Raw genomic sequence first — 17,808 nt, 5'->3', positions numbered from 1 at the left:
TTTGTCAGTTAATCAGATACATAAAGTAATAGCCCAATTATGCTGAAACTCTTCAACCAGTTGCAAGTACATCAAGTCGTAAAATAAATATTGAAATTGATTATTAAGTCTGGTCACACATTGTCTTTTACGATCCAAATCATGCGTTGCCTGATATTTCACTATCACGTTTGTTGAAAAATCATCAAAATTCAAGGTTTCATAAACACATGAACGATTTCAAGAGAAGAGCATACTTTTATTTGATTGTAATTTCAGACACACTAAAATCTAAGTTTCAAATATATCATGCTTTATTTTGAGATGACCATTTTAAGTTGTTTTGTTATATTATTATACGTTTACTTTTCTACATTAACTAGAGGTAAAGGGGGAGGGTTGAGATCTCATAAACATGTTTAAACCCGCTGCATTTTTGCACCTGGCCCAAGTCAGGACCCTCATGTCTTTGTTAGTTTTCTATTACTTTTAATTTTAGTTTCTTGTGTAAAATTTGTTTAGTTTAGTATGGCGTTCATTATCACTGAACTAGTATATATTTGTTTATTGGCCAGCTGAAGGCCGCCACCTGGTGCGGGAATTTCTTGCTGTATGAAAGACTTATTGGTGACCTTCTGCTGTTGTCTGTTTTATGGTCGGGTTGTTGTCTCTTTGACACATTCCCCATTTCCATTCTCATTTTTTTAATTAATCCAATACACGTGCGCTACTTGTTTTTTTCTCTCATAAAGTACTACAAATTTTTGAAAATTCATCGTCGTTTTCACAGATTTTGAAGTAGAATTTACATTTAATTACATTTACGATCTGATACGAGATATATCACGGTCCAATCGTAATGCTTGACCACCAACATTCATTCCTGATTATTTCTCTCGATAAACCGAATGGCACCCATGAATAAGCCACGAATAATTACTTGCAAGTTTAAAATGGTTTAATAATTGATAGCTATTTTTATAAGCAATGCCGATACCTAAATGCATTGATCATTCACCGACAAAGATAATATGATAACATTAAACGACCGTATTTACATGGATTTCTAACTTGGTAATTAAAAAGGGTAATGTGAAGAGGAAGTCATACCACCTTACTCAAACACATTATTCTGAGTCTAAGTATAGCACAGAACAGACCTATAAAATTATTTAGCTTGTCATGAATATGGATCGTACAAATGCTACCAACATCAGAGGCTTGTACGCTACAAAAACATCAGCGATGCTATTCTAGACAGTGAATTAGTATAACTATCATATAGTTTATGTAATTAATTTCATAAACATCCCATCAAGAAAATAAAACCAAACAAAACATAAAATCTAAATTGTATTATGTTCTTTCAATGACATAATACCAATAGTATTTCGAGAAATGCATCTTATGTCCTCCGTATTCATAACTTCATTTGAAATGCCAATATGTTTCCCATAGAACCAGCACACCACAATTAAATTTTAATATTTTATTGAAGTCTCATCTCTCAACAAGTACAATCGATATTTATAAATTCATGAAATTCAAAATATAACAAAGAGATCGACAAATGAAATTGTAAGATTTCATGTTTGTTTATTGTGAAGAATCAATAAAATCATGTTCTTATAAAGGAATTATCCTATCGTTTAGGCTTACTTACAGTTAAAAACAATGAGTAATATAAATGCATTGCATGCACCGAAGCACATTTATTAGCTTGCAAGAATTTGTGATTAAAATGACTATGAACAAAATAAGATGAAATTACTTATAAAGTAACAATGGCACTGTAAAACGTTATTATGATAATTTGAATAATTGCAAATTACCTAAAACAAGTACAAATTCAATGTCAAAACTGTTTTTAAAGTTAACTGAAACCCAAATCCTCAGCTTATACCCAAGAACAGATGAATGAATTCATAGTTGGTGTGAATAGTAATTTCAAGAGTTATATAAAAAAGAAGATGTGGTATGATTGCCAATGGGACAACCCTTCACAAGAGACAAAAATGACGCAGAAATTAACAATTATAGGCTACCCTACGGCCTTCAACAACGAGCAAAGCCCATAGCGCATAGTCAGATATAAAAGGTCCCGAAATGACAATGTAAAACATTTAATTCAGATGTCCCCTAAACACAAATGTGTACTAACAAATAGATATACTGCAGTAAGCAAAATGAAATTCAGAATTTTTTACAATAAGTAAAATCTTACTTAAAACTAACAAGTTTTCACACAACAACTCACCCACCCATGTATCATATTTACATCTGAGAATTATACACTTATTTCTGGTTTCCTTTTAAGTAACAAAATTGCCGTTAAAAGTATAAACTACATAATATAGATTATTTCTTAAATCGCAAGAAAAAGAACATCTTAATAAAACTTGTGTTTCTTCTCCTATTTAACAATTCCATGAATGGCACATACTGTTTTCTAAAATCATATTTTCGTATCTCACATGATTGCTTTGAGTCTATGTAGATATTATAATGTTTCTAACGGATTTAAAGATAATGGATATTTGTTTTAACAGGATCAGAAGTTATGATATTGTTTGTAACAAAATTTTCATAGGAACGTCTGCCCTCTGCACGTTGATCACTTAGTGACACCAGATACGATAATATTCATTAATTTGTCATTGTAAACTCTTTATATAGCAAATGGTTTAATATATAATATCAATACATAGAGATCAATAATTTATGGTTACATTATTTGTCTTGTTTTTTTTTGAACGACATGGCGTTTTCATTTTTTTTTTTTTTTTTTTTTTTTTTTTTTTTTATCGATCTATAGGTTTGACTGTCCCTCTGTTATCTTTTACTCCTCTTTTAATGTGAAGTAGACTGAAGGAACTCAAAATATTTTTTTTTGTTATTAATTATTATTTAGTTATTATAGTTATTTTAAAAAAAAAGTATTGGCTTAGCCAAAACGGTATTTTTATATAAAGTAAAGTAAAAGAAATCGTCAGTGTTATATATTTTTGTTATATACAATAAATGGTTCTTCCCAAATGTTTCATGATTAAATTCTCGTTCTGAATGTACTCTATAACCGATTAAGGCTTACATTCATTATCAACGACATTTAATCAAAAACATTTGAAGATTATTTCTCATTCCAGAATTTACTTTTTCTTTAAAATAAAGGCAGATTTTACTAGCTACAAGTCCTGCAAATTTGAACAAATTTGTAAACATTGTAAAGCAAAATATTACATTTTTGTGAATAAAAAGAATTCGATACGATATAATTTTTAAATAAATTATGAAAGCTTATATAATAATAAAATATGATATAAGAAAATTTCACTATCGTTAAAACTTTGACAATAAAAATTATTGAATGGTTAAAATAAGTTGAAAAAAATCTGTATTTGAAATTTGCCTAAACATGTTGGATGATGCAATGGTCTTATTATAAACATAAATTAAAGACCTGTGTCAAAATTGGAAGATTAAGGCAAAGGGCTAGATTAAGAAAGAACTGCTTTTTACAATCCAAGAAAGCGGTAAACAATGATTCTACCGTAAAACTACATCTATATTCATTATCATTGATTTTTACGAAGGGAGCACAGAAAGAACGTTGTGATTATGCATAGTTTAACTTATAAATGTGAACACGGTCTAATATAAAAAAGAAGATGCGGTATGATTGCCAATGAGACACAGACATTAACGACTATAGGTCACCGTACAGCCTTCAACAATGAGGTTTTGACTGCTGTAACAAATTTATGAGATCTCAAGGATATGTCAATGAGACAACATCCAAACGACATCAAGAACTGATATTTTAAGTTACATAGTGTGCTATTGACCTATTACGGTATATATGGGGGCAGTAAATTGCTCGAATCCCCATATGGAATTTACTGACCCCATATATACCGTATTAAGTCACTAATCTGTAACGATTTTATCTTACCGACTATCTTAACATGTTGCATTAGTCTATACTAGTACTAGTGACCTATCATAGTGTAACTATTTAATATCGTTAGTGTTAAGTAACTATACGTCCATTGATCATTCAAAAACGAATGTCAACAATAACCACTTGTGAGCTTTAAAATGTGTAATATGAATTTATTTCGTTGTCTGTTGAAATCTTCAAGATTTTTTCTCAGTACAGTTTTGCTTTTATAATGGGACGTAACGCCTCTGCCAAACGTGAATTGAAAAGCCCCGTCTACTTACTAACCTAATATGGAATTTACACGGTCTACACAAGGTTGTTTAAACGAATCATATTCCTAGACATGTATAGGAGGTAAAATGAAATTAACATCTTATGTGTAATGTAAACAATACTCCCACTAACCAGAAGAGAACGCATGCCTTCGTAAAAAAGCAATGCAGATAATTCGCTGTAAATAAAACGGTAGTTTTGTTTTAACTGGGTCATTATAAAAAAACATGCAAATTTCGATGAGGGAATATTTGGAAAAACGATGTTATTGTTTTTTAATATGTCTCTCTATTCTGTAGTATGGTAGCAACTTTATACAGAAATATGCAATGCGGAAAATGAAGAGTTCCTTTAAATTTAATGATTTCAGGTCATCCTTTGATAGAATCGTGCCAATGGTGTAAACAATTTAAAATATGCATTTAGGTACAAAATATTTTTGTTAAATATCAAACAACTATTCTAAGTTGTTGAGAAGGTTAAAATTACTACTTATAGACATTATTCATATAGCTATGCATTTTATGAATGTAAACATAAATTTCAGAATAAGTTGTTGTATAAAAGTTAGCTGTCCTAATTTTTGCCGTTTTTTATATAACAAATATCCCTTTAACTAAATATATATTTAAAATGTTGAAAAAGACTGAATGATTAAATAATGCTAATAAAAAAACATCCTCCGTATACGACCTAAAAACATTTTCCTTTTTATTTAAAAAAAAATCAAAATTATTGCATTGTGTTTATGATGAGTTTATTTTATATAGTAACACAACTGATCCTTTGGTAACTCTAATGACACAAAAGTATCACCGTTGACAATTTATTTCAAATTATACTTTAATTTAATAAAATACACAAAAACAAGATCACCTAGCAAAAGAATAAGAAGAAAAAATAATTCTTAGGCTAAAAAAACTGAAATTATATAACTAAAAATGTCAATAGTGTAATACCGCAGCCCTAATAGACACAGGCACTTGTTAAAAAAAATATAATTTCCTTTATACCTTAATGTTATATTAAGGTATATAGGATTTTTTTTCTGAAACAAGTGCTTGTGCCAATAGACCACGATCGCACTACAGTCTTTAAAAAAATGCAAATTTTGATGATCGCAGTACGATCGTGTAGATCGCAGTAAGGTCGTATCACGGTCATGGCGAGGTCTTCAAGATCGTGATGAGCGTTGCCAACTCTGAACAAGTTCAAAATAATCGTGGTGCGGTCTTGGCAAAATTAGGTCGTAGTAGGAGCGTATTGAGATCGCAGTAAGACCGTAGTTAGATCTCAAAAGTCGCTGTACAATCGTAGCGAGAGCGTAGCGAAAGTGTGATTCTTTTCAAAGAGACTGCGCTACGATCTGACAGCTTCCTCTACGGCTATACCACGCCGTTCACGACTATAGTACGATTCTAGCACGCTCTTGCAGTCCTATTCACGCTATGCTTACGACCTGACATTCATAATACGACCATCATTCTCATTGTCATTTTAACATTACATATATAAACCTCTCTGCAGGATTTATTTATCTGTACGAAATTAAGACCTCCTAACTGTTTTCTCTAACGGCTGAACTGTGCTTTTCTTTTTTATATAGATTAGACCGTTAGTTTTCCCGTTTGTATGGTTTTACACTAGTAACTTTTGAGGCCCTTTAAAGCTAGCTGTTCGGTGTGAGCCAAGGCTTTGTGTTGAAGGTTATACCTTAGCCTATAATGGTTTACTTTTGAAAATTGTTACTTTTATGGATAGTTGTCTAATTGGCACTCATACCATATCTTCCTTTATATATTGACACATCTATGTCATTTCTGCTATCGTTTACTAAGATATCGTCATTTGAGCTTTATGAACTAGCAATAAGTTGTAATTAAAGTTAAATTGGTCGGTCCGACAACTCTGCTTGATCAGAATTCGTTACTATCAGAGCTCCCTCTACGTCTACATCAACCCTCCCAACAGGCCCACGTGTTCTAGACGACTTCGGTGGCATGACTGTTTCCGAGAAATCTGCGTATGAATTGAGGAATGACTGTAATATTTTTTCTGTCTATAAAGAAATAACATAAAAAAATTGATCCACACTGAAAAACCCGCGTAGCGGGTTATTTAACAGTGTGCACCACATTTTTTTTAATATCAGTCAATTCTTATAATTTAATTATAAATTCCATTTTAAACCTTAAAAAACATTAAAAAAAACGTTGATGACGTCACTGTTACATGACTAAATTTTGTCTATGGGCTGATTACAAAATAACGTCAGGCAATCAGAAGACGTGTTACATCCAAAATTAAATAATTCAGAAATAGAAGGAATATAACTGTATTGATATTGAAAACGATGTTGACGTTATTGCTAAGAACGTAGTAAGATCGCGGTATGAACGTAGTATAATCGTGGAAGAACATGCTATAATCGCAGTAGAATCATGGTAACATCGTGTTGCATTCGAATAAATCGTGGTTTGGTCGTAGTGAGAACGTGATGAGCATAGAACGATCTTGATAAGCGTAGTGAGGTCGCAGAATAAGCTCGATTAGAACATGGTATAATCGTAGCGGGATCGTTGTAGCAGCGTAGTTATGACATAGTATCATCGTGAAAGCAACGAAAATTTACATTTTCATGCTGCTCATACCGCGATCTCACCACGATCTGAATTTATTTTAGATCGTTGTAATCGTGGTGCAATCGTGGTCTAGTGGGACTTGGGGCTTTACTAAATGGTGTTAACATCATATAGCAGTTTTTGAAAAATTTGCATACGCAATACATGATATTGTTTAAACATTGTTAAATAAGTATTTTTTATCATAAATAATATGATGTTTGGCGTGTTAAACAATGCTGACTGTCATAATACATTCAGTGGAGTTGTTAAGCTGGTAAAAAGTGTTAATTTATCAAAATGGTCCCACCATTGACAGTACCACCAATGATTTACAGGTGTATTATAAAGTCTTGTTACAAAATAAGGGCCCAATTCCACTATTTTATTTGTTTTTTCTTGTGCATGTTTCTACAATATATTTCATAATTCAAAGTTCAGGAATTTTTTCGGAAAAATAATTTTTTGAAAGGATACACCATGGCTTTATTCATTTACGATATACCTTTTACCTACTTTAAAGATTTTTTCACTAATATTTCAACATAAACGTTTTTTGTTTTGCATAACATGCTTACTTGTAACATTTCTTACGGAGAAATTGACTTTATAAATATTTTGATTTAAACGTCTCCGGTGAGTTTAAATCTTATGTAGGCGAAACGCGCGTCTGACGTACTAAATTATAATCCTGGTACCTTTGATAACTATTTACACCACTAGGTCGATGTCATTGCAGGTGGACGTCTCGTCCCCGAGGGTATCACCAGCCCGGTAAGTCAACACATCTGTGTTGACATGAATATCAATACTGTGGTCCTTTTTATAAATTTCCTGTTTACAAAACTTTGAATTTTCGAAAAACTTAGGATTTTCCTATCCCAAGCATAGATTACCTTAGCCGTATTTGGCACAACGTTTTGGAATTTTGAATCCTCAATTCCCTTCAACTTTGTAGTTGTTTGGCTTGATAAATATTTTGATTTAAACGTCTCCGGTGAGTTAAACTCTTATGTAGGCGAAACGCGCGTCTGGCGTACTAAATTATAATCCTGGTACCTTTGATAACTAATAACCATACCAATTTGTCCTTTCGTTACATCATTGACATAAAAAGTGCGACTTTTCCTTTGGTGAAAATTTTAATTATAAAACCAGCATACACCTCCTAAATCATTCACAAATGTTTGCATGTATCAAAATGCAGTGATAATTCCTAGTAACAAATGATATGAATAAGTTTTCTATTTCTGGTCTAAGAGGATTTATCGTAAAAAAATAAGTCAATTCTAGCTATACCCAAGGGTTTAGGAAAACATTAAGGATGTTTTAATAACATTTCATTCTGTTAACTGTATATATAGTGTATCACAAAACATTCATATCTAACATATGTAAGTGTTATTTTGTTATATGTCTATGTGTGTGACTTAAAAAGACCCAATAACGTAGTTTTACACGTCTTTATTTATAATGGCCAACTAAGAATGGTACTGATAAGAACACACAAATCCATATATAACTCCCTAGATCATAGATGATTTGGTCGGAACCCCATTTTGATGAGTTATCTCAAGTCTTTAATATACCAGTTTACTGGTTCTTAGCTTTGTTGATTAATATTGAAATAAGTATAGTGCTTCGTACGCAAACAAAATCCATACGGGTTATACCTGGTATACTGAAGATCTATACCATTAATGGAGGACTGTAACATGTATTTCTTACTGAAAACATACGACTCGTTAACAAATCCTTTGCAGTGAAACAGACATAGTACATGCCTTTGTGTATAATATTAATTTATTACTATAGCCCCAATTTAAAAATATGGGGGATACTGTTTTACCTCTGTCTGTCCCTTTATCCTTCATCCGTCATTTCATCAAACTGTCCGTCCGTTTGTCAATCCGTCCTTCCGTCCTTTGAATATTTTTTGTTTCATCTTTCTCAGGAATTAAAAGAATTTCTGGATTTTTTTTTCAGGTTTTATAAGTCAGCTACATCTCGTGTGATCATTTTTCAGGTTCACCACTTAATATCTTCCTGTTTATTGAACACTTACATAATTTTACAGATCACATCCAAGTTGAAAGTGTTTATCATATTTTTTCTGAGGAACTACTTAACAAGGATTCCAGGGTTTATATGAGTCAGTTATACCATGTGATCACATCACTAACAACTTCCTGTTTACCGTAAAGCATTTGGACGGGGGCATAATCAGTAAGCAAAAGCTTGCAGTTTCACTCGTTATTGCTATTTTATATTTTTCTCGTTTTTTTAGGTTTGGGTTGAGGCGGATTTTATATCTTTCTTTATAGCATTGCTGCTTAAAGATATAAATATCATCAGACATTTATTTGTTTAATTGGAAAAGCGCTTTTTAAAAATGCATCTCATTTATTTTTTAATTTAAGTATTTGTAAATGATCAGTATTTAAACAGCAATACAAGTGAGAGGTTTGGCTAGTTATAAACAAGATTTTATCCTATATTTTCTGCATTAGAAAATGCCTGTTCCAAGTCAAGATTACGACAGTTTAATCGATTCATTTAATTAATGTGTCTGTGTGTTTTATTTTGCCATTTTTGTATTTTACTTTTAACTTGAAAATATAAATGCGTTCATAGATTAACTAACAAATATTGTTGTTACTTATGTGATTTAATTGTGGGTTTTGTCTTTACTTATAGCTGTCTTTCTTCGGAAGCAACCAGTTTACATTTAATGAAAAATTTTAAGAGCTCGACAGACAAAATAGTGTATGCAGAAATGTTTGGTTTTCATTTCGACACTGATGCTGATATCACGATTGAATGTAATATTAAAGTGTGTGCAACGCCATCAAGTGATGCAACATGTACTTTACAAACTGTAAGTATATGATATGAAGGACATTGTTTTTTGGATGGTGGCGTTGAATATGCATGTGCTTTTATATTACCCTCTAAGTTGAAAACACATATTAAAGAATTGCTCTTGCAGTACTGAATAAGTATGTTTGTTATGGAAATGACAATCATTCAAATAATGCTTTATGCGCTTGAGCTCAATCATATGGACATTTAGGATAAAGAGATTTATAAATTAATAACATAAAAAATAACATGGATTATACGTTAAATAAAATCAATTCAAAATTGTTTAAAAAAAATAATTAAACAATTGAAGTCAATGAAGAATAGATGTTTTTTTGGTGATAAATCTAATTATAATGTCAAATGAATAAGAGAAATACCAGTAAAATAAATAGAGCACATCTTTATCATTTGAGAAAAATTCTAATAAAACTTTTAAGAGTATTAAAAAGTTAAATCACAAATATACTGAACTCCGAAGAAAATATAGTTAATGATCGTATACAATGAATCACAAACAAAGAAAATTTCGTATTATCAATACAAATATTTCGGACCTAATTTCTATTAAAAAAAACCAACAGACAACATATGTTGACCAACATTGTTCTTTACCTGTTGATAAATTATACCAATTGTGGAGGATTGAAAACCCTATTCCATATTTATTGCAAGTCTAAGTTATGATATCGTCCAAACCTTAAATACATATTTCGATCCTAAGCTGTTTTCCAAATTTGATCGCCTGAAGATAATACAAACATTTAATTTACATCGAATACGCTAATAAAAGATCGGATTTGATAAATATTTCCAGTAATGGTCATTGCGTAATTGAAAAAAAATCCTGTTTATTCCAATGATACTGAGCAACCTCTTATTTGTTGTTTACAATTTATCTTCTCGGAAATATGTGTGTTAATTATACAAACAAGGTGCAATTTTTTTTACATAAATAAGGCCGTTAGTTTTCTCGTTTGAATTGTTTTACATTGTCTTATCGGGGCATTTTATAGCTGACTATATGCGGTATGGGCTTTACTCATTGTTGAAGGTCGTACGGTGACCTATAATTGTTAATGTTTGTGTCATTTTGGTCTTTTGTGGATAGTTTTCTCATTGGCAATCATACCACATCTTCATTTTTATATGTGTAAAGATGTAATAATTAGTGAAAATACATATACGCCATGAAATTACAGTTATTTAAATTCATATATGGTCCAAGTTCTCATCTTATAATTGGAAATCTTTTAAAATACGAGAGATCAGTTGAAATCATTTCTTAGTGAAGAAAAGGAATTCATTCATCGTCCCCCGTCAAGTATTAATTGAAATGAATACCGTTACATTATCCACCACTCACTCCGAACTTACTGCTTGAACTATAACGGGAAACGCTGACTAGAAATTTTCTTCATTCATTAATGAACAAAGTTTTATCTAGCTTTAAAAAGCAGAACTGAATAGCATGTAAGTTCCAACTATTTACTGGCTTTCAAAGCTGCACAACACCCCTTCAAATATTGATTCGTGTTGTATCCAAACTATTGTTTCACGAACACGTAAACGTTTTAAGATGATCTCGTTGACAGAATATGCAATTATTGACTCTATATATTTTAAATCGGTGTTTTATATTTTAGATTGTATGTTTGTTGGTTTGTTATCAACCATGCAATTAGATAATTATAAATATTATATATCTGCAAAGTCTTTGGATAATTTGAATTTTGTTTTTTTTCTGGAAAAATTCAAGGAATGATCTTCATGAAATTCCCTTCTTTATTAATAAAGTTTGATGAAAATTATCGCTGCAAAAGCATTATCGGTGAGCGACAGAATATCTGAAAACAATATGCACGAGTTTATAGCAAAAGTTTGGGTACACCAGTCAACATTGTTATATAATCTTAATCATTATAAAAACAAATACCTGTTTCAACAAAGAAACACAAAATGGTATATAGAAAGGTACATGTGCAAAAATGAATTTAAAATTGACCATAGCGCAATAACACAGTGGCTGGATTTAGAAATATGAAGCTAAGTCATAACTTAAAAAACAAAAAAATTACTCAACAGTAACAGTAAAAAATATAAAAAGACAAAAAAACGAATTAAGTTAATTTTTAACAATTATTTTTTTTTCAATTTTAGAATTCTACGTGTACTCATAAGGACTGGAAGGCAAAACGAAGTATCAGAGAAGAAAAAGACAACAGAGTGACAGTAAAGGGCAAGTTACATGTGCTTCAACGTCAAATTGGAAATAGTAATTCTGCAGGTAACAGCATTTGAATAGAAGTATAACCCAATATCGTTATAGAGATTTAATATTTTGATTTAAACCATTGCACTATATTTTGTTACTGGAACAAAATCTTGTAATTTGCAAACATCGATAAAATGAATACAAAAAAATCCAAATTAGTATATGAGACCGAATTTAAAAAAAAGACGATAACATTAAGAACTTTGATTATAATTTTAGTTTTTTGAGATGGAATGTTATGTTTTCTTTCATAACAGTGTATAGGGTCACGCTTGAAGTTGATGAATTTAAAATTAATAAATAAAATTGAGAATGGAAATGGGGAATGATTCAAAGACACAAAAACCCGACCACAGAAAAAAAATAATAAAAGAACAGACAACAGCAAAAGTTCACCAACAGGTCTTCAATGTAACGAGAAATTTCCGCACCTGGAGGCTTCCTTCAGCTGGCTCCTTAACAAATGTATACCAGTACAGTGATAATGAACGCCATACTAATTTCCAAAGTGTACACAAGAAACTAAAATTTAAATAATACAAGACTAACAAAGACCAGAGGCTCCTGACTTGAGACAGGCGCAAAAATGCGGCGGGGTTAAACATGTTTATGAGATCTCAACCCTCCCCCTTCACCTCTAGTTAATGTAGAAAAGTAAACGTATAATAATATAAAAAAACAACTTAAAATGGTCATCTCAAAATAAAGCATGATATATTTGAAACTTAGATTTTAGTGTGTCCGATATTACAATCAAATAAAAGTATGCTCTTCTCTTGAAATCGTTCATGTGTTTATGGAACCTTGAATTTTGATGATTTTTCAACAAACGTGATAGTGAAATATCAGGCAACGCATGATTTGGATCGTAAAAGACAATGTTGTACTTGCATATGAGATCTTAATCCTCCCCCTATACCTCTAGCCAATGTAGAAAAGTAAACGCATAACACTACGTACATTTAAAATTCAATTCAAGAGAAGTCCGAGTCTGATGTCAGAAGATGTAACCAAAGAAAATAACAAAATGACAATTATACATAAATAACAACTACTAGCAGTTAACTGACATGCCAGCTTCAGACTTCAATTAAACTGATTGAAAGATTATGATTTCATCATATGAATATCAGACACAATCCTTCCTGTTAGGTGTTAAGTATCATACCATCATAACATATATGAGAAAAACATAACCCGTGTCATGCCAAAACTGGTTTTTTGAATAAATGTGTTTAGTTCCGATGCAAAGACCCTATAAGTGAATCAATATTAACGCAAAAAAATGCAATCTTTAATGACATGACAACAGTATCGTAACTATATCCCTTCTTAATAAGTCTATTTAAAGGTTTTGTTAGTTTCTGTGGTGAATACTGACGTTTTTGTGCTTTATAAAGAGTATTTCCATTAAAAATTGGATGTGAAATACCTAAACGTATAAGAAGTCTGCATGTTGAGCTATATTAACGAATGATGTCGTTATACCGATGATAAAATTTAGTAAATGTTTTGACTGGTTTGTGATATCAAAAACCCTGGTGTAATAATTTTTCAGTAATACATAAATTTCTCTCGTTAAAATCTAAAACATTGTTACAGACACGAGCGAATCGTACAAGTTGAGAAATACAAACACCGTAAGATGGTGACAAGGGAACGAAGTATGTTATTAATATGATATCATCTTTTATTGTAGGTTTACTGAAGTTCAGCTTGACGAGTGTGGTTATTATGCAGTTTCTATTAATCTTTGTCTAAAAGACATAAGTTTACTTCATTAACTTTCATAGTCCTATCGTCCATTATTATGTTCACAACAAAGTTACCAATTTAGTATACGATTTTGAATTGACATTTTTCGGCTGTGACAAATAGCGTTTTAACATTTTAGAAATTGTGTATTTCATCCGTAGATATTTTGAATTTAGATCTTCCTAGTGTTACTACTCTCATACAGTAGAGAAAATATAACGTTTTTGTTATGCCTGCGTGCTTTTCAACGAAAGGACGTATAATATGCGTATTCAAATTCAATGTGACAAAACTGGAATTCCGTTGCTTTTTATTTACATTCTATAAATTTGAGATCTTTCCATAATAATTGTATCTCTGATATAAAAACAATACTACACATATCAGTTTTCCGATATTCAGATGCAATTCAACGAATTCTAACTGCATTTAAAAATTTAAAAATCTAAAAATCACAAACTTTTAACGTTTACTTTGCCATAATCCTTCTTATTTCATTTCTTAACAACGCACATCATCCAAACCGAAGTAGAATAATATTATAGTAATTCTCCGGATCTGTCAAAAGCGGAGTAACATCAAACTATGCTTAAATTACACAACAACAAGATACAAACTACAAGATACTTTATTTTGCCAATCGCGGCGAACAACAATGATCAGAACAATCATCGTTAATTCAGAACAATAAACAATAAAATGTTTACTAATACTAATATAAATAAAGTAGCTCAGTAATTAGTTATGAATGATTAGTACAGTTGTAAATAAGGTTTAAGACAAATTGAACGTAGAAAAAACATCAAATATAATAATGTAATGATCAAATTGACAAAATCGCAACTTAGAAGAAATCAATTATGAATCCACGTTTTATGATTATGATTATGATTATGATTTTTCATTTTTTAAATATTATCTTTCTGTTTTTGTTTTATTTTGAATACTTCTGTAAGAACCTGCTGAATGATCTAAATGGCATACATATCATCATTAATCAGATGCTATTGTTTCCAAAGTATAATTTAAAGTATAAAAATTTTGCAACAGTGAATGCATTACAGTCTAAAGAGATTATTTTTTTCCAAAAATTATCGTCTTGTTAATTCAATTGATTTTACATTTTATCTTTCAGTCAATCTTATTATTCAGTAGTTTTTAAAACAATTTAGTAAGTTGTTATTTTTCTGTATGTAAAAAATAACTGACCAAACACTAAACAGGTATTTTTTGAAAATTGATTTAATGACTGTTATGAATTTAATATTAATTATTCAGTCTATTGGAAGCTGTTGAGAACAAAATGACCGGTTCAACACTGGTTTACTAACCAAAGCAAAAAACACCCTTTTGGTAGATAGAAGGATCCAAGTCATTGTTTTACTTTCTTTGTATTTATATTCTAAGAAAGGAAATAGAAATAAAATCAGTGTTTGTACATTTTGACTGTTTATAGAACAATTTTTAAAGAAATAAATTTCACTGTAAAATTTGACTGCAATTCTTAGATAGAAATATTATCTATAAAAAAAGTTTTTAATCTTGTACACTAAAATGTTGCATCAAAAATGAGATTTAATAAAGCTAATTAGACTGAAGAATTTATATATTGTCATTTTGTATGCTGATCATATGGGAAAACAAAATGATATTGAAAATTCTAAAACAGCATCAAAAGAGGGACGACAGATACCAAAGGGACAGTCAAACTCATAAATCTAAAACAAACTGACAACGTCATGGCTAAAAAAGAAAAGGACAAACAGAAAAACAATATTACACATGACACAACATAGAAAACTAAAGAATAAACAACATGAACCCTACCAAAATCTAGGGGTGATCTCAGGTGCTCCGGAAGGGTGAGCAGATCCTGCTCCACATGTGGTACCCGCCGTGATTACAAACCCGGTAAATAGTCTAATTCGGTAGGTCACATTCATAAAAAGGAAGGGGATTGTAGTTACGACATAAGGAACATATCCGATATCATTTGTGAAACGGTTATTCCATAGCGGTCAACCAACTCGTGATGGCGTCAGTAAAATTTACGAAGGGATGATTTCAACTTCACCATTTGGAACTCTTTGTTTTATAGCTTCCTTGTGAGCAGCAACCCTCTATCAAGAAAATCATGCTAGGAAATGCAAGCAGGGGAATATCGTATCAATTGGGAAATATATACCCCGTATGCAGGTGCTGCTGGAATGTTGCTACTTAGAAATAGAAAGTTCACAATTGGAAAGCTGAAATCATCTCTTTCGTTGTAATGTTTTGTTATCAACCGATCCTCATTGTCAATTTCTAGGTGTAAGTCAAGATATGAAGCCGACTTAACTGTATCTGTAGTATCCTTTATCTCTAGTTCGATGGGATAGATGCGTTCCACATAGTCACCAAATTTTGAATTATTAAGTGAAAGAACATTATCTATATAGTGGAAAATAGAGTTAAAGGATATTGCTAACTTTTTATCTTTCTTCCTAAGAAGTTCCTGCATGACGTCAGCCTCATAATAATAAAGAAACAAGTCGGCAAGTAGAGGGGCACAGTTTGTTCCCATTGGAATGCCGACAGTCTGTTGAAAAACACGTCCTCTGAACGTTACAAATATGTTGTCAATCAAGAAATGAAGCATCTTGATAATATCAGTTTCAGAGAACTTTTTGTTTGAAATAGAGTGATTCTTTACAAAGTAGGATTTACCCCTCCCTAAGACAAGATACTTGTATCTACGTTGGCCATTCTTTTTTATGAAACAAAGTAATACCAACTCTTTCAATTTGTCTTTTAGTTTGAAATGTGGAATACTTGTGTAAAGAGTAGAAAAGTCAAATGTTTTAATACTGTTACAAGATGAAAGAGAGTTAGATTGTATGTACTCTAAAAGATCTTTGGAATTTTTAAGTATCCACATCTGATTCACGCCACCTCTAGAATAGGCAGTTTCACAATAACTTTGAAGCCCGTCTTTGATTGCTGATAAAATAGATGTTAATAATTTAGAAAGAGGTTTCTTGGAGCACTTCACTACAAAAGTCCAAAAGTCTGAAAAGACCAGTTTTTGTCTCGATTTGCATGAACTTTTACTCGACAATCTCAAAAAGAATGATTTATGTCTGAATTTTTCTTGACAAATTCTGACTTATATTAAATAAGTATGAAATTTACTCGACATATTCTCGACATTCTGAATAATGTCTAAAAAATTCTTGACAAATTCTCGACATTTGAATACTGTCTTAAAATTTCTCGACAGATTCTCGACATTCTTTTTTTTTCCTCATTATGTCTCGACGGATTCTCGACATTCTTTTTTTCCCTCATTATGTCTCGACACATTCTGAACATTTTGAATTGTGTCTTAATTTTTCTTGATATATTCTCAACATGCTAAAATCTGTCTTGAATGTACTTAACACTAGGTCAAACTAGTTTTCCAATTGTTTAGTTAGAGTTATTCCCCTTAATGAGTTAAAGCAGATTATTTTTTCTTTGGAAGTGTAAGTGTAGATAGTAATATGTAAATCTATATACAGTTTTTTTTCGGCATTTGTTAATCCTCCGTATAATAAATAAAACAAAACTCTAGGTATAGGTTTATTTGCTAGCAATAACATTTCTCTTTTCTAGCTAGCAATTTTAATCATGTTAATAACATTTATATAAATAAACATATATATTATAACAACAATATTTAAACAAAACAAATTACAAAATGGCCAATACATTATTTAAATAAACTGAAGTCATATTTGATATTGTAAACATACATTATTATGTGAACTGACTGTCTTAAGTTACTCCGTGCACTTTCTGTGAAAAAATAATATAACATATCTGAACCCCACCTTTTGAACCGCCAAAGTATGTCTTTGCATATTTTACCTATATATATATTTACCCCAAAACAAGAACCTATTATACTACTCTCACTCTGAACCCAGCAATATACCGTTGTTTACAAGGACACGTATGTAGTTTAGGTACTCTCTCAGATCTGTTCATTGTGTCTTTTTGTGTCGGGATGTATAAGTACCTGGCCACGTTCACTTGTATTTTTTGTCAATCTGATGATTAAAGCCTTTTTCAACTGATTT

General features: G+C 31.1%; 1 protein-coding gene across 1 annotated transcript; it reads left to right on the top strand.

Annotated features, from left to right (window-relative positions):
- The first annotated feature begins 5,380 nt into the window (after nt 1-5,380).
- On the top strand, nt 5,381-15,203 carry LOC134699014 (uncharacterized). The gene is made up of 4 exons (XM_063560706.1): nt 5,381-5,469; nt 9,514-9,694; nt 11,839-11,965; nt 13,653-15,203. The coding sequence occupies exons 1-4, from the start codon at nt 5,381-5,383 to the stop codon at nt 13,712-13,714; spliced, it is 459 nt and encodes a 152-aa protein (XP_063416776.1). The 3' UTR covers nt 13,715-15,203.
- Nucleotides 15,204-17,808: the final 2,605 nt, after the last annotated feature.

This window comes from Mytilus trossulus, unplaced genomic scaffold, assembly GCF_036588685.1.
Source record: "Mytilus trossulus isolate FHL-02 unplaced genomic scaffold, PNRI_Mtr1.1.1.hap1 h1tg000024l__unscaffolded, whole genome shotgun sequence".
Lineage (NCBI taxonomy): Eukaryota > Metazoa > Mollusca > Bivalvia > Mytilida > Mytilidae > Mytilus > Mytilus trossulus.
The sequence above is the reverse complement of the archived record's forward strand: the minus strand, read 5'-3'. Positions and strand labels throughout refer to the sequence as shown.

What these genes read in the sequence shown, in the direction of transcription:
- LOC134699014 (XM_063560706.1), top strand. Translation starts at nt 5,381, where the DNA reads ATGAGCGTTGCCAACTCTGAACAAGTTCAAAATAATCGTGGTGCGGTC. An exon ending in AGGAGCGTATTGAGATCGCA is followed by an intron (nt 5,470 to 9,513) that starts GTAAGACCGTAG and finishes CTTTACTTATAG; the next exon opens with CTGTCTTTCTTCGGAAGCAA. An exon ending in CAACATGTACTTTACAAACT is followed by an intron (nt 9,695 to 11,838) that starts GTAAGTATATGA and finishes TTTCAATTTTAG; the next exon opens with AATTCTACGTGTACTCATAA.